At 41.2% G+C, this 24,736-nt stretch overlaps 1 protein-coding gene across 3 annotated transcripts in view; it reads left to right on the forward strand.

The window, feature by feature from the left end:
- The window catches only part of LOC100677340 (zinc finger protein 613-like), a 63,082-nt gene that overhangs the window by 19,062 nt on the left and 19,284 nt on the right, over positions 1 to 24,736 (forward strand). The window contains exons 4-6 of one of the 3 annotated variants that reach the window (XR_002784706.2): positions 2,654 to 2,780; positions 3,062 to 3,157; positions 5,636 to 8,076. Coding sequence is in view for 1 of the 3 variants with exons in the window: in XM_064294156.1 (XP_064150226.1) it covers positions 2,654 to 2,780; positions 3,062 to 3,157; positions 8,085 to 8,758 (897 nt within the window). In the remaining 2 variants the exon portion in view is untranslated. The other 2 variants (XM_064294156.1, XM_023543444.2) reach the window with 2 other exon arrangements.

A 24,736-nucleotide genomic window follows, 5' to 3' on the forward strand; every position in this document is an offset into this window, starting at 1 on the left:
TTTCCTATGGCTGTTTCTTCCCAGGTTCCTCATAGATCCCTGTAGGAATAGACCAGGCAAACTCAGTGGACACAGGAGACAAACGCTAAGTTAACCAATGGGCTCAGCCTTGTGGTGGTCTGTGTTTACACAGGAATGAAACCTAAACATCCTAGGAAAATGGAAGCATTGCACAAGTTTCAAACAGTTCTCAATGAACCTGTGTTTGAGTACAGACTTGGAAGTAGGAAGTTGAAAGTACTCTTGTCTGATAATTCTTGTATAAGATTTACTTTAGAGCTTCACCTCATCTTAGAGAAGGCAGTCTTTCCCCATGTTCAGATCCACTTCTTACCTGGCTTTTATTGCCTGTATTATTTTTTTAAGTACACAAATGACTCATGAATACATTTTAATGGTAAAAGATTCAAATCATAACAAAGTACACATACAAGAAAAGACATTCCCTTTCTACACATCTTTTCTAATCTCCTTTTTTAAACGGCAGTGTTAACTTCCTGCACGATGTATATGTGTATATTATTTATTCATATGTATACATATGCATAAATATGTATATATACAGAAACACAACTATTACCACATTTTTACATGAGTGGCATCTTATTACAAAGACCACAGAGGCCAACTTGAAGGGACTCTCTGTTGGCCTAAGATGGTATAGTTTGAGCATCTATCTTAGTTATCTAGTGCTGCTATAACAGAGATACTGCAAGTGGATGGCTTTAACAAAACGAAATTTATTCTCTGACAACCTAGAAGGCTAAAAGTACAAATTCAGGGTGCCAGCTTTAGGGGAATGCTTTCTCTCTGTAGTGGCTCTGGGGGAAGATTATTGTCATCAATCTTCCCCTGGTCTAGGAGCTTCTCATCGTAAGGACCCTGGGTCCAAAGGATGTGCTCCCCTCCTGGTTCTTCATTCTTGGTGGTAGGAGTCCCCTATCTCTCTCTGCTCAATTCTCTCTTTTATGTCTCAGAAGTGATTGACCTTAATATATGACCTAATCCTGTAGATTGAGTCCTGCCTCATTAACATAACTGCCTCTAATCCTACCCCATTAACATTCCAGAAGTTAGGATTTATAACACATGGGATAATCACATCAGATCACAAAATGGTGGACAACCACAAAATGCTGGGAATCGTGCCTACCCAAGTTGACACACATTTTTGAGGGACACAATTCAATCCGTAACAGCATCTAAAGATCAATTACTGTGTCATTGAAGAGCATTTCCATGAGTTCATAGTCATACTTGAAAAAAAGTACATTTGTCACTAATGAGGTTTGGGAGAGAACCGAGTATTTAATCTGAACAAATTTAAAGGGACGTAATCATACATATAAAGTCTTTTTATGTGTAGAAGTTGACCCTGACTTTAAAAAATATATTCTCCATCCTTATGATTTTGTCATTTCAAGAACGTTACATAAAGGTAATCATACGGTGTGTAACCTTTTGTGATAAGCAGATTAATGGGTTACAAGGGTTAGGTAGGAGGAGAGAGAGGGAGGAGGTGTCTTAGGCTATAAAGGTACCCTGAAGGATCCTTGTGATGCAGCTGTTTGGTTTCTTTCTTTTTTTTTAAATTGTGGTAAAATATATATCACAGAACTTTGCTGTTTCAACCTGTTTTAAGTGTATGATTCAGTGACATTAATCATATTTGCCCTGTTGTGCACCCATCACTGTGTTCTATATGGTGATCACATGGGTCTGCATATGTGATAGTGCTGTGTAGAGCTAGTGACACACACCCACACAAAGAGGCCATGTGAGCTGGTAAATCTGCATAAGGTAGAGAGATCGTATCAACGTCAGTTTCCTGATGACTGTATTGTAGGACCTGATGTTAAGGTGTTACTGTTGCGGAAAACCTGGGGAAGTGTGTATGTGCTGTCTTAGTTCTCTATGCTGCTGGGGGTGTTTAACAAACAGAAGTGTATGCTTTAACTAACAGAAATTGATTTTCTCAGAGTTAAAGAGGCTAAAAGTTCAAATGCAGGGCATCAGTTCTAGGGGAAGACATTCTCTGTTGCTGTGGAGGAAAAATCCTTGTCTCTTTCAGCTTCTGTTTCTTGGATCCTGCTGATCTCCATGTGGCATCGAACTTTCTTCATTTGTGCTTCCTTGCTACTGGCATGTCAAGTCTCTTCAGCACAGATTCTGACACGGGTTGTGAAGACTCATGTTTAGTGTAGTTACATGTTTTATTCCCTCAGATGTCACTTATTAATGTTTGTCACTTAGCAAATAGGTGGCCAAATATGTGAACACATACATGTGCGAACACATATATACACACACACCTATATATACACGTACACCGACACATATATATATATATATATATATATAGGTGCATGTGTGTGTGTGTGTATATGTGAGTGTGAGATGTTTCTTGGTTAATCAAGAAGAATTAATTGCTCCACGTTATGGAAACATCTCATTTGATGAATGGATGGATGATTGAATGCATAATTACAAAATATTTTGTTATGATTTTTCTATTTTATAAGGTATTTTAAAAAACAACATTAAGTATATAGATGCAGCCTGTGTAGAGGAAACGAGCAGAACAATGTCATTCACATTTCATTTATATCATCAAAAGGAAATCAGTTCACTAAACAGGACCCTGTTGTAACAGGAATCACTGACATTTGATGATGTGGCTGTGAAATGGACCTGGGAGGAGTGGCAGCTCCTGGACCCTGCTCAGAAGGACCTGTACCAGGATGTGATGTTGGAGAACTACAATAATATGGTGTCCGTGGGTGAGGACAGCTTCCCTGTGTCACTTGGAAGGTGCCCAGTCAGTGACCTTTCTTTTCTCAGCCATTGAAGGCTTAGAAGTGTTTCTAGTTCTCTGAAACAGTAAAGTGTCAGTCTAGAGTCTGGCCTTAGATAAGTGAGTATATAGTCCCTACTCCTGAGAAAACATTCTTCATTGTATACATGTGGAAATTGTTTTGTCCCAAAAGTAACATTCTGCAGTCTTCACAAACCCAAGTCAAATTTGATGTAGTCTGAGTCCTCTGTCATTTCCTGTGAACAGGATATCAAGTTAGTAAGCCAGCTGCACTATCCAGGTTGGAACGAGGAGAACCACCATGGAGTATAGAAGACAAAATCCATAGTCGAACCTTTTCAGGTAAGCAAATGAAAACCATCAAGTAGGGGGAGGCTGTGGAATCACATTGTAGTGAGAGAGGGCGTCACAGCTATGAAGGGTGTCTGAGAATTGATAACAGTGTTTCCACGTATTCCTCTCCCATGTAGAACCTCTTTTTCTTTGTTGAGTTTAGAGTAAAATGTACCCCTTTGCCTACCCCTTTGCCTCTTCTGAGATCAGATCCTTGTTTATTTGCTCTGCATCTTGATATTTTTGCTTGTATAGTTCTCTTTCTGGGATTTTGAAATCTTTCCCTTTTTGTCCTTCCACCTACCTTGCCTTGAAATTCCACCTTTCAGAGAGCAAACTTGAGTCTGTAACAGTCTGCTGAGTACAGCACCCTCCTCCCCATTAGGTAATACTGGTTTCACATGCTAACGTGCAACCCCACCTGAAGTGTTGCACCTCCTCAATAAACTGGTCTCTCCTTGTGCTTTTGTCTGCTTCCTTAGTTTCTATTTTCCCTTACTCTGAGGTTCTCCAAAAGTTCGATCTCCTTTTTCTCATGTATTCTTATAACCTTTAAAGTTTCCTTCATTCCAATGAGTTAAGCTCCTTCTGTTCCCTAGGAGGCTGCCAATTGACATCTCCCTTGATATCGTCTATCATAGACTTTAACCAGTTGCCATTGAGTCGACTCTGACTCATGATGACTCGTCTTTCAGAGGAAAATTGTGCTCCGTAGAATTCTCAATGGCTGATTTTTCGGATGTAGATTGCCAGGCCTTTCTTTTGAGGTGCTGTTGTGTGGACTTTAACCTCCAACTTTGGGTTAGCACCCAAGTATGTTAGCTGTTTGCATCATCCAGGGACTGCGTATAGATTTTAGTTCTATGTATTTTGTTTATCTTGACAACACCAATATCCCAGTATCTCTAGGGAACTAGAATCATATTCTTTCCCAGACAACTCTATGCATTTAGGTTTTAGTACTGTACTTCTTAAATTGTAGTCATCTGGTCATTACCTTGAATTCTGCCTTTGTTGGGTCCCTCTCCTTTACAGGTCTGTGTATGATAATTTCTTAACTAGTGCCGGCACAGCATGAGGAGAAAGGTGGCAATCCCCATAACCAGTGCTGCAAGTTGTCTGCCTCTAGAGATTATGTGCTCCTTTGTCCTGTTGTAATATTCCCTAAGGATTATTGTTTTCCTCTTTCTGTAGGCATAGAGCAGAATGGCCTAGCCAGACCAAAGTTTGGAGTGTTGACTATAAGAAATTTCCAGTAAATGTGAGATTAGTGTTTTGAGAAAGTTTGTTTGATGGTCATCTGCAGAATAAAGAAGGACACGTGTTAGGAACAGGATCACCATGCAAGAGTTAGGCCTTTGGCCTAGGCTGTCTTTGGCCTCCCTCACGTTGGCCTCTCCATTGCTACCTGACCCAGCTGATACCAGTGTAGAAGTTTTGTTCAGCTCTCTTAACTGCCTTCCTAGCAGCAGGTTTCTGCTGTCACCACCAACTGCCGCAGGGCCCTTTCCAGGCCTGTTGTCACGGGCTCTGCCACAGGGCCCCTTCCAGGCCTCTCAGTATCTTCAGTGTTAAAGGACTCAACCCGTGTTAACAGCTCTTTTAGAAAGATCCTGACCTCCCCTTTCACTGCTTCTTTTCTCTTTATTCATTCTGCTTCTGTCTGCCTGCTTCTGTGGGGTTGGCTGCCTATATAAGCAAACTCCTGGTCATTTTCAAGGCATGGCCATGAGTTGACTAATTCCCTCTCGGTAAGCCACAGACACCTCATTTGCATAGTCTATTAACCAATCCCTGTGATGCATGTACCAATCACAGGGCAGTCTGTAGCCCAGGGCCAAATAAAATGTATCAACCACAAGTTGTTTACAGCTCAACTAGGAAATGTCAATCAACCTGGACAAAAGTAACAAACCCTCTGGGGTAGAAAACTAGAGCAAAGAAACTCCTCAGGGCTTAGAGGGAAAAATCAAGCTGTTTTTCCAAAGAACCAAGGCAAAAGGCCACATCAAGGGAGTCAACTCACCACAGCTCCATAAACATGAGGAATGTGTGTGTGTGTGTCCCCAACACAAGCACCATGCCTGGTACATAGTTGTCATTCAGTGAGGATTTGTCGAGTGAATCTGTTCTTCCTCAGTTTAGATCAAATGGTCCCCTAGCCTCTGTGGTCTGCTGCTCAGAGTGACTTGCATGTATTTTACAGTTTCTGTATGTTTTACAGGCTCTTACTGAGGAACAGCCAAATACGTATTTATTGATTATGTACTATCTCACCTTTTTTTTATGCTAACTGCTTTTACTTTTTGGGTTGTTTATATCGTGTTTTTAACCAGTGTGCAAGAAACATTAAACATGAAGTTTTATTTATTTATTTTTTATATCATAGGATTGTCACTAAGAGCCACTTCACATCAAAGCATTTTTTAAAATAGCTTTATTCCAAATCAAGATGATGGAAGGATTCATTGTTCTCTTCTTTTCTAGAACCAGAAAATTAATGATCGTCTGTTGGGGCACATGCCAGATGAAAGCAGGGTGAATAGAATAGAAAAATGCTATGAAGATAATGCATTTGAAAATAGTGTTCATCGGCACAGGAGTCACTATGCCTTAAGGCAAGATCGTAGTGTATTTGACTTATGTGCAAAAACTGTGAAATCAGTTTTAACATTAATCAATCAGAGCAGAAGATATAAAATAAAGAGCTCTGCTAAGTTTAACGGAAAGGAGGAAATCTTTCTGCATGCCAACCGTGAGCAACTTCATACTGAATTTAAATACCCATGAGAGTTGAAAATCCAACAACATGAAGTACCAATTGACTGAACACCATAAAATTGACAAGATAGAAAAACTGCACATATGTTTTGAATGTGGGAAAGCCTTCTTCTGGAGGAAGTCTGTGTTCATGAATCATCAGATGATTCATATAGGAGAGAAACCCCATAGATGCAGTCTATGTGGGAAAGTCTTCTCTTAAAAGTACATGGTCATTAACCATCAGAAAACTCACACAAGAGAAAGACCTTATGAATGTAAAGAATGTGGCACAGTGTTTATCACAAAATCAGGGTTCAATATGTATCAGAAAACTCATATACGAGAGAAACCCTGTATATGCAGTGAATGTGGGAAATGCTTCAGCTGCAAGTTAAGTCTCATTGTTTCTCAGTGAACTCATAGACAGTCATCCTGTGCATGCACAGACTGTGGCATAGTCTTTGTCAAGAAATCAGGGCTCACTAGACATCAGAAAACACATAAAGAAATAATTTCAATGCAGTGAATGTGGGAAAGCCTTCAAGTGAAAGAAAACTATTTTTACATAGAAATATTCATATAGGAGTTGTTTGCCAGAGGCCGCTGAGTCAGTTCTAATTCATAACAACCCTGTCTACTACAGAACGAAACATTGAGGTCTTTTGCAGCAGATCTGCCCAATGCAATATGTCATTTGATTTCTAGACTGCTGCCTCCATGGGTGTTGTGGATCCAAGTAAAATGAAATTCTTGACAATTTCAATCTTTTCTACATTTATCATGATATTGTTTATTGGTCTAGTGAGGATTTTTTTTTTTTCTTAATGTTGAGGTGCAATTCATATTGAAGACTGTGGTCTTTGATCTTCATCAGTATGTGCTTCAAGTCATCTTCACTTTCAGCAAGCAAGGTTGTGTCATCTGCATATCACAGGTTGTTAATGAGTCTTCCTCCAGTCCTGATGCCACGTTCTTTTTCGTATTGTCCAGCTTCTCAGATTATTTGCATAGCATACAGATTGAATGAATATGGTGAAAGGATAGAAAGTTGATGTACACCTTTCCTGATTCTTAAACCAAGCAGTCTCCCCTTGTTCTGTTCAAAGCACTGTCTCTTGATCTACATACAGGTTCCTCATGATCACAATTAAGTATTCTGGAATTCCCATTCTTCACAGTGTTATCCATAATTTAATATCCACACGGTGAAATGCCTTTACACAGTCGATAAAACACAGGTAAATTTTTTCTGTTATTCTCTGCTCATCCATGATCTGTCTGACATCAGCAATTATATCCTTCTTTCCACATCTACTTCAGGATCTGGTTTGAATTTCGATGTACTATTGCAACCATTTTTGAATGATCTTCAGCAGAGTTTTTCTTGAGTGTGATATCGACATTGTTTGATAGTTTCTGCATTCTGTTCGATCACCTTTTTTTGGATTCAGCACATGTATGGCTCTCTTCCAGATAGTTAGCCAGGTAGCTCTCTTCCAGATTTCTTGGCATAGATGAGTGAGTGCTTCCAGGGTTGCATCAGTTTATTGAATCATCTTGATTGATATTCTGTCAATTCCTGGAGTTTTGTTTTTTTGCCAGTGCCTTTAGTACGGCTTGAACTTCTTACTTCAGTACCATTGGGTCTTGATCATATGCTACCTCCTGAAATAGTTGAATGTCAACCAATTCTTTTTGGCACATCTTCTTTTGATGCTACCTGCATCGTTCAGTATTTTGCCCATAGAGTCCTTGATTATTGCAACTCATGGCTTGAAATGAGCTCTTCCTTTTTGTTTTTCTATCTCCAGGTCTTTGCACATTTTATTACAGTAGTTTGCCTTCTCGAGCTGCCCTTTGAAATACTCTGTTCAGCTCTTTTACTTCATCATTTCTTTTATGTGCTTTAGCTACTCTCCAAGAGCAAGTTTCAGAGTCTCTTCTCACATCCATTTTGGTCTTTGCTTTCTTTTCTGTCTTTTTAGTAACCTTTTGCTTTCTTCATGTATGGTGTCCTTCATGTCATTCCATAACTCGTCTGGTCTTTGCCATTAGTGTTCAGTGCTTCAAATCTGTTCTTGAGATGGTCTCTAAATTCAGGTGGGATATACTCAATGTCATACTTTTGCTCTTGTTGACTTGTTTTAATTTTCTTTAATTTTTTTTCATACAGGAGAGAGGCCTTATATATGCAGTGAATGTGGAAAATGTTTCATCCGAAAGTTAAGTCTCTTTGTTCATCATCGAACTCATAGACAGTTGTCCTATGCATGCATAGACTGTGGCACAGTCTTTCTCAAGAAATCATGGCTGACTAGACATCAGAGCACGCATAAAGTAAAGAAATACTTTCAGTGCAGTGAATGTGGGAAAGCCTTCAACCAAAAGCAGCAACTAAATTTCCATGAAAGAATTCATACAAAAAAGAGACCCTATGTGTGCAGTGTGTGTGGAAAAAATTTTGCCTCCATGCTTGATCATTTTAACCATAAGTTAATACACACAGGAGAAAAATACGTAGATTCAGTCAATGTGGAAAATCCTTCTGCAGCACGTCACAGCTCATCACGTACCAGTGATCTCATGCAGGATAAAAACCCTGTTAGTGCAGTGAGTCTACAAATGCCTTCTATGGCATCTCAGTCTTCATTAAACACCAATGGACTCCTAACAAATAGGAATATAGTCCTTGTGAGACAGCCTGTTGCCAGATGTGAACCCTCAGGAAATAACAGAGAATTTGTTCAAGAGAGAAACCTTATTAATCCAGTGAATGTGGTAGTGCCTTCTGGGATCAATTATGTCTTACTTTATCTTGCAGAAAACATTACTGTCCAGCTAATCTAGTACAGGGCAGTGAATTACTTAATATGGTTCTTCTACCCATAGTCTTTATGAGTCCCACACAGTGAATATGTGGGACAACGCAAATAAGGTGATTGTGGCTCACCAATGGGATTGGACAACTTGCTGCTAATGCAGATAAGAGGTATATATGATTTTTAAGGTTGTGTGTCAAGTTGGCTATAATTTTCAGTGGTTTGGCAGTTAGGTAATGATGTAATTTGACAGTTATGTAATGTCATCGTCTATTTTGTGGTCTGATGTAATTGTCCTACATTTTGTGATCTGATGTAGTTATCCTCTATTTTGTGATGTGTTGAAAATCCTAGCTTCTATGCCTGTGTTATGGTCCCATTTGGGATTGAGTTGTTCGTTATGTTAATGAGGCAGGATTAAAGGAGCATATATCTTGAGTCATCACCTCTTAGAGGTTGTGACTCAAGTCACCACCCTTACCCCAGTCACCACCCTTACCACCTTTTTTCAAGTCATGCCCTTACTTGAGGCACACCTTTTATCTTACAAGAGATACAAAGAGAAGCAAGCAGAGATAGAGACCTCAGTACAATGCAGAAAAAGAGACAGGCGCGGAGTGCATCCTTTGGACCCAGGGTCTCTATGCTGAGAAACTTAGAACCAGGAGACAGAGAGCTGTAACTCTGGAGATGGTGCAAGAAGGAGAGAAGCAGTGACAAAGAAAGGGAGGCAGCGGAACTAGCAGATGGGTAGGAGATGACATGGTAGAGTGAGAAAGCTGAGCATCTTTGAGGGGGAGGCTTACTGGTGGAGTGAGGTGCCTCTAGGCACTTGGCGGAGCTAGGCTCACCAACCCATGGAGAGAGTTAAGCACCTTTGAGCAGGAGGCTTGGTGGCAGAGTGGGGTTCCCTTGCACACTTATTGGTGGAGCTAAAGAGGTTTGTAACACTTGACTGAGCAGGGCAGAGCTGGTCTGAGAGGCCAACGGCCAGGGAGAGGCCTGCCTACGGGCATGACTGAGAAGACGCTGATCTAATAGAAAAACTGTATCTTGAGTCATTCCTGATCCTGAATTGTGACCTGTTACCTCCCTAATAAACCCTATAATCATGAGTATTGTCTATGAGTTCTCTTTGGCCATTGCAATGAATTACCAAACACAGCAGAGAAGTGGAGAGTACCATGGGAGGGATGGCTGGTAAAAGATTGGAGGGGAGGTATGTCTGACTTCTACCTCATAGGAATCAGCTTTGGGCTGTCAATGCTGACCTTGATTCTCCTCCCTTGTGAAGTTAAAGGAGGTCAGGTGCCTCCACCACACCATTTTTTCATCTAGTCAAAGGATACATTATCTACATTACATGAAATAGACACAGAATAATTGCCATAAGGGGCTTAGTTAGATTTTTAGGAGTTGGAAAGTCCTAAAACTTCTTACGATAATTTGTTCTTGAAAAACCAGTTGCTTCTGACTCTTGGTGATCCTGTGCACCAAAGGGTTTTCAATGGCTGATTTTTGAAAACAGATTGTCAGTCCTTACTTTTGAGTCATCTATGGGTGATCTCAAACCTCCAAACCTTTTTTTTTTTAATTAACTTTTATTAAGCTTCAAGTGAATATTTACAAATCCAATCAGTCTGTCACATGTAAGTTTACATACATCTTACTCCCTTCTCCCACTTGCTCTCCCCCTATTGAGTCAGCCCTTTCAGTCTCTCGTTTTGTGCCAATTTTGCCATCTTCCCTCTCTCTATCTTCCCATCCTCCCTCCAGTCAAGAGTTGCCAACACACTCTCCAGTGTCCACGTGATTTAATTAGCTCACTCTTCATCAGCATCTCTCTCCCCCCCGCTGACCAGTCCCTTTCATGTCTGATGAGTTGTCTTCGGGGATGGTTCCTGTCCTGTGCCAACAGAAGGTCTGGGGAGCATTGCCGCCGGGATTCCTCTAGTCGCAGTCAGACCATTAAGTATGGTCTTTTTATGAGAATTTGGGGTCTGCATCCCACTGATCTGCTCCCTCAGGAGTTCTCTATTGTGCTCCCTGACTGGGCAGTCATCGATTGTGGCCGGGCACCAACTAGTTCTGGTCTCAGGATGATGCAGGTTTCTGGTTCATGTGGCCCTCCCTTTTTTTTTTAATTGTGCCTTAAGTAAAAGTTTACAGTCAAGTTAGTTTCTCATACAAAAATTTATACACACATTGTTATGTAACCGTAGTTGCTCTCCCTATAATGTGAGAGCACACTCCTTTCCACCCTGTATTTCTTGTGCCCATTCAACCAGCTCCTATCCCTTTCTGCCTTCTCATCTCACCTCCAGACAGGAGCTGCCCATTTAGTCTCATGCACCTACTTGAACTAAGAAGCATATTCTTCATGAGTATCATTTTATATCTTATAGTCCAGTCTAATCTTTGAAGAGTTGGCTTCAGGAATGGTTTTAGTTCAAGGTTAACAGTCTGGGGCCATGTGTTCTAGGGCTCTCCAGTCTTAGACCATTAAGTCTGGTCTTCTTACTAGGATTTGAGTTCTGCACCCCACTTTTCTCTTGCTTTGTCAGGGACTCTCTGTTGTGCTCCCTGTCAGGGCTGTCATTGGTGGCATCTGGGCACCGTCTAGTTTTCTGCTCTCAGGCTGATGGAGCCTTTGGTTTATATCACCTTTTCTGTCTCTTGGGCTCATATTTTCTTTGTGTCTTTGGCGTTCTTCATTCTCCTTTGCTCCAGGTGGGTCGGGACCAATGGATACATCTTAGATGGCTGCTTGCTAGCTCTTGATACCCCACATGCCACTCACCAAGATGGGGTGCAGAACATTTTCTTAATAAACTTTGTTATGCCAATTGACTTAGATATCCCCTGAAACCATTCAAACTTCCAACCTTTTGATTAGCAGCTGAGCATTTCCACTGTTTGTCTCACCCACGGACTCCCGGGGTAAGGACTCCTTTTAATGGTACTTAAACATCCTAGAAAACAAATATGATTTTTTTCTTGTTTTTACATGCCCGTATTTTCTCTCTCCAAGTATAAGTTTCTTGATAGTTCTTGTGAATATTTAAATTCGAGGATTAAAATACAAAACAAATAAAATTTAAAATTCACTTTCTTATGGCACTAACCATAATCAAAGTGTTCAGTACCCATATGTGCCACTTGCGTAACAGTTTGGACAGCATAGATGATGACCAAGACTTTGTAGTTCTTCATGTGACTGGAAAGTGTATATACTGAGAGGAATGTCCATCATTCCTATTATTCTAGAAAGTTATATTGTAGAACACTGGTTTGCATCATTTTATATTTCCCAGCACACAGAAAATTAATATATTGATTTGAAAAGTGAATGAGTGAACCAGTAAACTACGAGGGTTTTGTCATTGAAATGAATGAGCTATTAGAAGGCAGTTTACAGAACAGATTTGCTGCCCGGAAACTTCTTGAGGCATGGAGTATCGATTTTGAAACTCCTTTAAATATATACTAGGATTGAAGGGATAAGTAAATCAATTTTAGATAATGGTTGGAAAAACGGTGTGGGGGTGGCAGCCTCCTCTAACTTCACAAGGGGGAAGGAGAAACAAGAACAGTGGCCCAAGGCTGATTCCTGTGAGGCAGAGGTCAGACATGCCTCCTCTCCCCACCATCTTTACCAATTCTGACCCCAATTTAGTCCCACAGCACTCTCTACTTCTCTGCTAGGTTCAATAATTCATTGCAATGGCCATGCACAACTCACAGACAATACTCACAATTATGGGGTTTGTTAGAGAAGTAACAGGTTACAATTCAGGCTCAAGAACACTGAAGATACAGTTCTTCCATCAGGACAGGCTCTTCCCAGCTGTGCTTGCAGGCATGCTTCTTTTGTGGCCCTCAGCCTGTGCCCTGCTCCAGCAAGTGTTAGAAAGCTCTTTTAGCTCTGCCTATAAGTGCCCACAGGCACACCACTTGACAGTAAGCCTCGGCCTAAAGCCACTCAACTAGCTCCATGGATCAGCAAAGCTAGTTCCACCAAGTACTTGGAGGCACCCTACTCTGCCAGCAAACCTCCTACCCAAAGGCAGTCAGCTTCTCGCTCTGTGGGCTGGGAAGTTCAAGACCATGGTGAGAAAGGCCACACAAAGTAATCCTTCATACTGGAGTGGTAACCAGATTTTTCAGCTACAAGTAGCCTAGGAGTAAAGTGTATAATGAACTTTATGGTGCTGAATTAGAGTAGTATAGTAATAGAAAATCATATATACCTTAGTATATATATTATTTGGAAGATACAGAAATACTTACAGATGTGTATATATGTGGGTTACTAGCTGTGTTTACCAAGAGGACCTAGATATAATGACAGCCCAGTAGCACTGAGCACGTTGCTTTCCAGATCTTGGTTTCTAAATGCCACTCTCCACTAAAAAGAACCAGGGCTCTTTGGAGAAATGAGTGATTCTAGGGCTGGGATAGCTAAAATACAAGATTAGCCTGGAATATCTTGAAGTGACAAAAAGTGAAGAATTGCTTTTTTAAAAAAAAAACTAGGGGGGGCATGTCAAAGGGACGCAGGAGCCAATCTGAAATAGCACTCAGTATCTAAACCCAAAACCAAACCTATTGCCGTTGAGCTGATTCCGACCCTATAGGACAGAGTAGAACTGCCCCATAGAGTTTCCAAGGAGCGCCTGGTGGATTTGAACTGTCGACCTTTTGGTTAGCAGCCACAGCACTTAGCCACTATACCACCAGGGGTTCCCAATAGCTAAAGCTAGAATAATTTTAGTAACAGAATAAATAATGATACTATCAGATTATAGTCCAGAGTATATGTGTAGGGGACAGTCTGAGAACAGCCTGGTGGGGTTCCCTGTGAGCTACAAATGAACCTTGTGCTCAGAACCAGAAGTGTCAGCCTGGCTGCTTTGGTTGGGTGACAGTGGGCTGACTCCCTTGACCCAGAACACATCCTATAATAGATGGTGGCTTATCAGCACATCCTTTCTTCTTGTTCAGAGCACATGTCAGCATTCTCAGGAAATGCTTAACTAAAAGTGTAGGTTAGATTGCACTTGGCTGACCCCATTTCTCTATCTTTTCCTGTCAAGGAGGGAAGGAGGTCTCTGTTCTGCAGCACAAGAGGGGTGTGTGCAGACCATCCCTGTATCAGCTGCTATGGGGAGTGACCCACTGGCCACGGGGGACTAAAGGATATAAAAATCAGTACAAAACTGGTTCCTATGAGGCAGAGGTTAAACATGTCTCAAATTTCCAGTTTTTCCACCTCTAACATCAACTACTCAGTACTCTTCCTCCCATCTTTGGGTTCCGTAATTTGCCACAACATCTCAGAACTCACAAACTGTCAAGGCAATGGCTCAAGCAGTTGTGGAGCCTGGCAAGTCCCAAATCCATGGGTTAGGCATCAGGCTGGAGGATTCTCCTGACTCATGTGCTTGCAGGGGCTGACGAACCCAGAGTGGCAGGTCAGATGACAGGCTGCTGGCTCACAAGGCCACGGTAAGCTGGAAAATCAGGTCAGGTGATAGGCTGCTGGTTCACGTGCCAAGAACTGGAAGTCACATGCTGACAAGCTAGATGCAGGATCCAGATCAAGAGAGAGAGCTTTGCCAGAGCATCTGTATATATATTGCATGAAGATCATACCCTCAAGAAAACTCCCCTTACCTGAGTAAGGTGGTGCAACAGTGTGACTTGAATAAGGGTGGTAAGGGTGATGACTTGAGTCACACCCTCCAGCAAGGCAATGACTCCAGATACTTCCTACCTAATCCTGCCTCATTAACATAACAACTCACTCTCAACTGGGACCATAACCACAGACATAGTTTTGTTTGTTGTTAGGTGCTGTCAAGTTCCGACTCATAGCGGCCCTATTTACAACAGAACAAAACACTGCCAAATCCTGTGCCATCCTCACAATCATTCCTCTGTTTGAACCCATTGTTGCAGCCACTGTGTCAGTCCTTCTCACTGAAGTTCTTTCCCTTTTGCACTGACCCTCTTTACCAAGCATGATGCCCTTCTCCAGGGACTCGTTCCTCCTGTCCAAAGTAGGTGACACGAAATCTCGCCATCCTTGTTTCTGAGGAGCATTATGGCTGTACTTCTAAGACAGATTTGTTCATTCTTTTGGAAGTCCATGATATATTCAACATTCTTTGCCAGCACCATAATTCAAAGGCATGAGTTCTTCTTTGGTCTGTTTTATTTATCGTCCAGCTTTCACATGCATGTGAGGCGATTGAAAATATCATGGCTTGGGTCAGGCGCACCTTGATCCTCAAGGTGACATCTTTGCTTTTTAACACTTCAGAGAGGTCTTTTGCAGCAGATTTGCCCAATGCAATATGTTGTTTGATTTCTTGACCACTGCTTCCATGGGCATTGATTGTGGATCCAAGTAAAGTGAAATCCATAACTTCAGTCTTTTCTCTGTTTATCATGGTGTTGCTTATTGGTCCAGTTGTGAGGATTTTGTTTTCATTATGTTGAGATATAATCCATACAGAAGCCTGTAGTCTTGATTTTCATTAGTAATTGCTTCAAGTCCTCTTCACTTTTTCAGCAAGCAGGGTTGTGTCATCTGCGTATAGCAGGTTGTTAATGAGTCATCCTCCAATCCTGATGCCATGTTTTTCTTCATGTAGTCCAGCTTCTCAAATTATTTGCTCAGCATACAGATTGAGTAAGTATGGTTTGCTGATTTTAAGCCACGAAGTATCCCCTTGTTCTCTTCAACTGACTGCTTCTGCGTCTATGTATAGGTTGCTCATGAGAACAATTAAGTGTTCTGGAATTCCCATTCTTCGAAATGGTATCCAGAATGTGTTATGCTCCACAAACTCAAATTCCTTTGCAGAGTCAATAAAACACAGGTAGACATCTTTGTGGTATTCTCTGTTTTCAGCCAGGACCTATCTGACGTCAGCAATGATATCCCTTGTTCCACATCCTTTTCTGAATCCAGCTTGAATTTCTGGCAGTTCCCTGTCAATATATTGCTGCAACTGGTTTTGAATTTTCTTCATCAAAATTTTATTTGCATGTAATAATATTGTCTGATAATTTGCACATTCTGTTTTATCACCTTTCTTTGGAACGGGCATGTAAATGGATCTTTTCCAGTCGGTTGGCCAGGAAGCGTCTTCCAAATCTCTTGGCACAGATGAGTCAGCACTTCCAGAGCTGCATCTGTTTGTTGAAACATCTCAGTTGATATTCCGGCAATTCTTGGAGCCTTGTTTTTCGCCAGTGCCTTCAGTACAGCTTGGACTTCTTCCTTCAGTACCATCGGTTCTTGATCATATGCCACCTCCTGAAGTGGTTAAATGTCAACCAATTCTTTTTGGTACCGTGACCCTGTATAGTTCTTCCATCTTTATCTTTCCCCCCACCATATCCAGACTAAGTGTTTATTTCAGTTAGAACAAATCACTGCTACCAGGCATCTGGCAGGTCCTCCCAGGGAACTGTACCATATTTGGGGAGTCAGTATTGATCTTTGTTGTTGGCATATTGTCACTCAGCATAGGCCGTAGCCAGCAGCGTTGGTGAGTGGAAGTCACTGTACCGTCTTCATCCCTGCTGCTATAAGCACGGTGGGCAGTGAAAGGTGTGGCTGGTGGAGGAAAATTGACTCACATCCACACATAGGGTCATTTTGTCTCTCTGATTATTCTAAGTCTCTTTTGCTGAGATAGTCCTTTGGTGAAAATTTACATGGGACACAAATACCCTCATATTCTGTCAGTTTGGAGAGGTCTATCTGCATATCTCTTTTCTAGATCTCCTTATAACAATTTTCCAATTTTGTGCCTTACAAGTCCATGACTAGCTAGCTAGATCCATAGCTCTGCCCAGATTTTCTTCCAAGCAAAATGAACAACAAGGTTCATTGCCCTAAGTTCTTTCCCTGGGAGGAATTCGTATCACTACCATTCTTTAGGGTCACCCCAAGTGGTGCTGCAGTGTGCTTCCATTTTCTTTCGATGCTTCCTGTGTCATTCAACATTTTTCCTATAGGATGTTTCAATATTGCAACTCAAGGCTTGAATTTTTTCTTCAGTTCTTTCAGCTGGAGAAATGTTGATCGTGTTCTTCCTTTTTGGTTTTCTAATTCCAGGTCTTCGTACATTTCATTATAATACTTATGTTTTCTTGAGCTGCCCTTTGAAATTTTCCTCTCCACTCTTTTACTTCATCATTTCTTCCTTTCACTTGAGTTACTCTCTGTTTAACAGCAAGTTTCAGAATCTCTTCTAACATCCATTTTGGTCTTTTCTTTTTTTCCTGTCTTTTTAATGACCTTTTGCTTTCTTCATGTAGGATATCCTTGATGTCATTCCACAACTCATCTGGTCCTCAGTCATTAGTATTTAGTGTATCAAATCTATTCTTGAGATGGTCTCTAAATTAAGATGGGATATACTCAAGGTACTGTGGCTCTCGTGGACTTGCTCTAATTTTCTTCAGCTTCACCTTCAACTTGCATATGAGCACTTGATCATCTGTTCCACAGTTGGCCCTGGCTTTGTTCTGACTGAGGTCCATGTGTATAAAAATCTGCCGCCATCGACTCAATTTCAACTCATAGCGACCCTATAGGACAGAGTAGAATTGCCCCATAGGGTTTCCAAGGAGTGGCTGGTGGATTTGAACTGCTGACCTTTTGGTTGGCAGCCAAACTCTTAACCACTGTGCCACCAGGGCTCTGCTCCATCTATATGGTCACCAATTATGTTGAAAAAAGGCATTTCCAATGAATAAGTCGTTGGGCTTCCAAAATTCTGTCATGATTTTCAGCATCATTTCTATCACCAAGGCCAAATTTTCAACTGCAGATCCTTCTTTATTTCTGACTTTTACATTACAATCACCAGGAATTATCAATGCATCTGGATTGCATGTTTGATCAATTTCAGACTGTGGAAGTTGGTAAAAATCTTCAGTTTCTTCATCTTTGGCATTAGTGGTTAGTGCATAAATTTGACTAGTAGTCATATTAACTGGTCTTACTTGTGGGCATGTGGATATTATCCTATCAGTGACAGCGCTGTACTTCAGAATAGATCTTGAAATCTTTTTGACAATGAATGTGACCTATAGAGGCTAGGATTTACAACACATCACAAAATGTAGGACAATTACATCAGACTACAACATGCAGGATGACTTTGTTATTATATAACTGCCAAATTACATCATTATATAATTGCTAAGCCACTGAAAATTGGCCCAGCCAATGTGACAGATAACCATCACAGGTTCCATACCTCTTTTTTACATTAGCAAGCTGTCCAATCACCTTGGTTGGCCATGAGCACCTTATTTGCATAGTTCCACCCAGTCATTTTGTGGGAGTCACAAAGACTATGGCTAGAAGGGGCATATTAAGTAATTCACTGCACTGCAGGGAATGAAGTGCATTATTGAAGCTGACCTTGCTTTTTCTCATCTCTAGTTGATTAAAGCATTATTTGGTCCAGTGTTTAAGTCGTGTCTTTCTTGGTGACCCTGACACCAATTATAGACTTACTTACTATTCTACATGTGATGAGAATTCTCCCCTGGAGGTGGTAACAGGTGTCACTTACTTGACAATATAAAATAAATATCTATAACCCAAACCAATATAAAAAATTATTGAATGACTACATAAATGGGAAAAGGACAAATATTCTTTAGAGATAAACTTTAAGTTATCTATGTATATGGAGACCTGGGGGTGCAGTGATTAAGAGCTCGGCCACTAACCAAAAGGTTGGCAGTTTGAACCCACCAACCACTCCTTGGAAACCCAATGGGGCAGTTCTACTCTGTCCGATAGGATCACTATAAGTCAGAAACAACTCCATAGCAATGGATTTGGTTTTTGGTTATATGTATATACCCTCTCCTCCGGCAGAAGACAGAATTGGCTTCCGTCCTTTCGAGTGTGGACTGAATTCGTGAATTGCTTCCAAAAGAATACAGCATGGAACAGTAAAAATAGTAAATCTATAATGGAGAAACGTGTCAAAGCCTACCTTAATATAAAAATGGCATGGCTGGGTCCTCTGAGCTCTAACTTCAGATGGGGGAAGGAGAATCAAGATCAACATCCCAAAGCTGATTCCTGTGAGGCAAAGGTCAGACATGCCTCCTCCCTCTCCCCTTTTTACCAGTTCAACACCAACTGTCCTTCCCATGGCACTCTACTTGTCTACTGGGCTGGGTAATTCATTGCAGTGACCATACAGAACTCACAGACAGTACTCACAATTATGTGGTTTATTAGGGAAGCATCAGGTTACAATTCAGGTTCAGAAATGCTCAGGATACCGTTCTTTGATAGGAACAGCCTCTTCTCAGCCCTGCAGCAAGCAGGTTTCTCACTGGCCCCTGGCCCCATGACCTAGCTTCTGCCCTGCTCAGGCAAGTCATAAAAAGCTCTTTTAGTTCTACTGATAAGTGCCCAGAGGCACCCTGATCTGCCAGGAAGCCTCGGCTCGAAGGTGCTTAGCTCTGTCTTCGTGGTTTAGCAAACCTAGCTCCACCAGCTTCCCAGAGGCACCCCACTCCACCAGCAAGCCTCCTGCCTGAAGGCCCTCAGATTTCTCGCTAAGTGGGCTGGGAAGCTCACAGCGCTGTCTCCTGCCGCTGCTTCTCACTGTCTTTAGTATTACAGCTCTCCCTCTCTGCCCTGATTCTGCTACCTCTACTACCTCTCTTTGTTTAATGTGTTAAAGCTCCTCTCACTCTGTCTGCTCCTGCCCCCCATGTCTCCCTTTAAGCAGAGCCAGATAGCAAAGCTGACCCATTCCCTCCTTAGGGTTCCATACACTTATTTGCATGGTCCCACCCACCACAAGGGTGTCATGTAGCTTATTTACATTATTATCAAGCTATCCAATCCCCTGGGTGGGCCATAAGCACCTCACTTGCATAGTCCCACCCAGTCATTTGGTGGGAGTTACAAAGACTATGGCTAGAAGGGCCATATTAAGTAATTCACTGCACCACAGGCCACCCCCTGGCTCTTCTAACCATTGGCCCTTTCATACTTGAAGATTAACTTCCCCCTCCCAATCATTTTACCAGTCTAAAACAGTCATTAACAATTAGTCCTATGGAGTCATAAGGGTGAGATTATTCAGGTCTGCTGTAGGTAACCATCTAATCTGGTCAGTTTCTCCAGAAATCAGCTTCACCTCTGTGACTTCTGATCAAATTTAACTGAGAGGTTATTCCCTTGCTCTGAGTCTTTCTCCAGGTATCAGCATAATGTTAGATTTTCCCGTGCTGCATAATGCATTTATTCATTTATTTACCTTTAGCTATTATTTCTCCTTCCTTCCATTTGTCACTTATTTTTACCCACACTTTTCCACCTTGGGAAGGGACATCAGTTCAGTTGCTGTGCCAGTCCAAATTGCTGGTAGCAGGATCAGTCCAGCAAGTGCTTCCTCCTCAGTCCACCCCCATTCATGTTGGGTAGGATTACATAGTTACGATAATAGTGGGCTCTCTTGCCCACGTCAGCTGCTTCCTCTGGAGTGTCCCACTGGGTATTTAGAGGGGGAGGGGGCAGTTTCCCTTCTCAGGGTGAGACAGGGACGAGATCGGGGTGGTTGAATTAAATAAGGGCTACATTTCAAGGCCCTCTGTGCTCAACCAGCTGTAATTAAATCTAAACCTAATTGCAGACCACCATATAACTTTTACCGTTGGCAACCGAGAACTACTTGTGATTAACAAACTAGGTGCTTAGACAAGATAAGGGGCTACATTTCAAAGCCCTGTGTGCTTGACCAGCTATAAATTACTGATAATCCTCCCGAGTTATATTTCAAGGCTTCACCAGGTACAGAGCATGCACAGTAAAGATCAACGTGGACTATGTGTGACCTTTCACACGAGACAAACATGAACAAGGACCCCTCGCCGGGGCTCAAACCAAGATCCAGAGGCATCATGCATGCACAACATCCCAGAATAAGTCCTATTGCTCTTGCTACTTCTGCGCTACCATCTGTCGCCATTTTCCATGTTATAGCTCCTCCTTCTCTGTCTCCCTTGAAGCCTAGCAGGATGGCAAAAATAACCAATTCACTTGTTAGGGTTCCATACACCTTATTTTTATGGTCCTAATTTTTTTTTATTTTATCCCCATGAGGTAGTATATACAGGAATCAAATCAACTACATCTGTGGAAAAAGATGATGGAGAAGCTCAGTATCATCAGTCAGAACAAGGCCAGGGGCTGAATATGGAACAGATCATCAATTGCTTTTATGCAAGTTCAAGCTGAAGCTGAAAAAAATTCAAGTCCACCAGAGCCAACATACGACCTTAAGTATATCCCATCTGAAGATAGAGACCATCTCAGAATAGATTTAATATATTGAACACTAATGACTGAAGACCAAATGAGTTGTGGAATAACATCAAGGACATCATACATGAAGAAAGCAAACATCATTAAAAAGACAGGAAAGAAAGAAAAGACCAGAATGGATGTCAGAAGAGACTCTGAAACTTGCTCTTGAATGTACAGTAGCTAATGCAACAGGAAAAAATGATGAAGTAAAAGAGCTGAACAGAAGATTTCAAAGGGTGGCTCGAGAAAACAAAGTAAAGTATTGTAACAAAATGTGCAAAGACCTGGAGTTAGAAAACCAAAAAGGAAGAACATGCTTGGCATTTCTCAAGGTGAAAGAACTGAAGAAAAAATTCAAGGCTTGAGTTGCAATATTGAAGGATTCTATGGGCAAAATATTGAATGATGCAGGAAGCTTCAAAAGAAGATAGAATATAGAGTCACTGTACTAAAAAGAACTGGCCAGTGTTCAGCCATCTTAGGAGGCAGCATATGATCAAGAACCAATGGTACTGAAGGAAGAAATCCATGCTGCACAGAACCCACTGGCAAGAAACAAGGCTCCAGGAATTGACGGAATACCAATTGAAATGTTGCAACAAATGGATGCAGCACTGGAAGTGCTCATTTGTCTATGCCAAGAAATTTGGAAGACAGCTACCTGGCCAACCAACTGGAAGAGATCCATAATTATGCCTATTCCAAAGAAAGGTGATTTCACCAAATGTAGAAATTATTAAACAGTGTCATTCATATCACACAGAAACAAATTTTTGCTGGAGATCATTCAAAAATGGTTGCAGCAGAACATCAACAGGGAACTGCCAGAAATTCAAGTCAGATTTGGAAGAGGACATAAAACAAGAGATATTACTGCTGATGTCAAATGGATCTTGGCTGAAAGCAAATACAAGAGAGATGTTTACTTGTGTTTTATTGACTATGCAAAGGCTTTTGACTGTGTGGATCGCTAACAAGTTATGGATAACATTTCGAAGAATGGGAATTCCAAAACACTTAACTGTGCTCATGAGGAACCTGTACAAAGATCAAGAGGCAATCGTTTGAACAAAACAAGGGGATACTCTCTGGTTTAAAGTCAGGAAAGGTGTGCATCAGGGTTGTATCCTTTCATTGTACTTATTCAGTCTGTATGCTGAGCAAATAATTTGAGAAGCTGGACTATATGAAGAACAACATGGCATTAGGATTGAGGAAAGACTCATCAACAACCTGTCATATGTAGATGACACAACCTTGCTTGCTGAAAGTGAAGAAGCACTTACTGATGAAGGTCAAAGACTTGAGGCACACACAGCTTTCACTATGGATTGCACTTCAACATAAAGGAAACAAAAATTCTCACAACTGGACCAATAAGCAGCGTCATGATAAACAGAGAAAAGATTGAAGTTGTCAAGGATTTCATTTTACCTGGATTCACAATCAACGCCCACGAAAGCAGCAGTCAAGAAATCAAAAGACATATTGGATTGGGCAAATCTGCTGTGAAAGACCTCTTTAAAGGTTTAAAAAGTAAAGATGTCACTTTGAGGACTAACGTGTCCCTGACTGAAGCCATAGTATTTTCTATCACCTCATATGCATGCGAAAGTTAGACACTAAATAACGAAGATGGAAGAAAAATTGATGCCTTTGAATTACGGTATTGGTGAAGAATATTGAATATTATACTACAGACTGCCAAAAGAATGAACAAATGTGTCTTGGAAGAAGTACAGCCTTAGAAGCAAGGATGGCGGGACTTCGTCTCACATACTTTGGACATGATATTAGGAAGGACCAGTCCCTGGGGAAGGACATCATGTTTGGTCAAGGGTCATGGAAAAAGAGGAAGACCCTCAGGAGATGGATTGACACAGTGGCTATAACAATTGGCCCAAGCATAACAACCATTGTGAAGTTGGCACAGGACTGGGTAGTGCGTCGTTATGTTGTACATGGGGTCTCTGTAGGTCAGAATCAACTCAATGGCACCTAAAAACAACGACCCGCAAAAGGGCGCTATGCTTCTTTAGTATCCATTTAGTTATCCAATCCCCTTGATAGGCCACAAACACCTCATTTGCATAGTACTACCGAATCTTTTGGTGAGAGTTACAAAACTATGGCTAGAAGGGCATAATAAGTAATTCACTGCACCACAAGTTTACTCGATTTTAGGCGCTGGGAAACTTACACTGTAATGGGCCAAACCCAAAACCCATTTCCATCGAGTTGATTCCGACTCATAGGAACCCTGTAAGTCAGAGTAGAACTGCCCCATAGAGCTTCCAAGGAGTGCCTGATGGATTTGAACTGCCAACCTTTTGATTAGCAGCCATAACACTTAACCACAACATCACCAGGGTTTCCTGTAATGGGCCAGATAGTCAATATTTTAGGCCTTCCAGACCACACATGATTTTTTTTTTAATGCATGTATTTGCTTGCTTTTTTTACAACACTTTGAAAATATGAAAACCATTATTATCTCATGAGCCATGCAAAAACAGGTTGTAAGCTAGATTTGTTGGCTAGTTGTAGTTTGTTTATTCCTTCTCTAGGAATATGTTTATTACAGAGGCATGGAATAGCAATTCTGAACCTACTTTACATATATACTAAGGTTGAAGAGAAACGTAAATCAACGTTAGATAATGGCAGACTTCTAACTCTGATAGAAAGAAGGTAAAACTAACCTAAGAGGAAAGACTAGAATGAAACCTAATGTTGCTGGATTAGAGATGACTGTAACAACACTCAAAAGTTACATTTGTATATATATTATTTGGTAGATACAGAAATACTTAGAGATACATGTGTACACATGGGTTATTATGTAGGATACATTTGTAGCTGTGTCTACTGAGAGGAACCAGAGGCAATGATACCCAATAGCAATGAGCATACCCCATTCAATTCTCAGTTTCTCAGTACCACCCTCCAATAAAAGGAACCTGGGCTCCATGCAGAAATGGCTGATTTTAGGGCTGCAACAGGGAAAAAACAGGGTGAGCCTGGAGCATCTTGAAGTTACATTAAGGAAAGAATTGCTTCCAAAGCAAAAGAATGGGTGCTGGTCAAAGGGGCACTGGAGCCAAAGTGCAATAGCTGCCCATGGCTAAAGCTGGAATTATCTGACAACAAATAAATAATGATGCTATTGATTATAATCCAAAGTAGAAGACAAATATGCATGATCAATATTAACATTAAAAATATACTGAATGACTAAATAAATAAATGGGAGAAAAGACAAATCTTCCTTACAGAAAAGCCTAAACGATGGCAAAAAGCTATTGACCTTAATATTTTTGAACTCTAAATTCTGTTGTTGCCTTCTGAACAGTGCTGTTCTGACCTTCCCACTGGCTTCAGAACTTTACTGCCTTTTATTGGCCTCACCTTTAGTGGCCTTTTCCCTATGTTCCCAGTCCAAATACAACCTAGGTTCACTCTACGCACTCTTTTGTCCTCGTCGGTGTTGGCCACTCATACAGTACCACCTTCTCCAAATCTTTTTGCCATTAAAAGCCGCTTCCTGCAACTCATTTTCTTTCAGAAACTTTCCGTGGTTGTCCGCTTAACGTTTTTTTTTTTTTTTTTTGAACACGTCTCCGCTGTAGAGACCCT

Source organism: Loxodonta africana, chromosome 11 (genome assembly GCF_030014295.1).
Source record: "Loxodonta africana isolate mLoxAfr1 chromosome 11, mLoxAfr1.hap2, whole genome shotgun sequence".
NCBI lineage: Eukaryota > Metazoa > Chordata > Mammalia > Proboscidea > Elephantidae > Loxodonta > Loxodonta africana.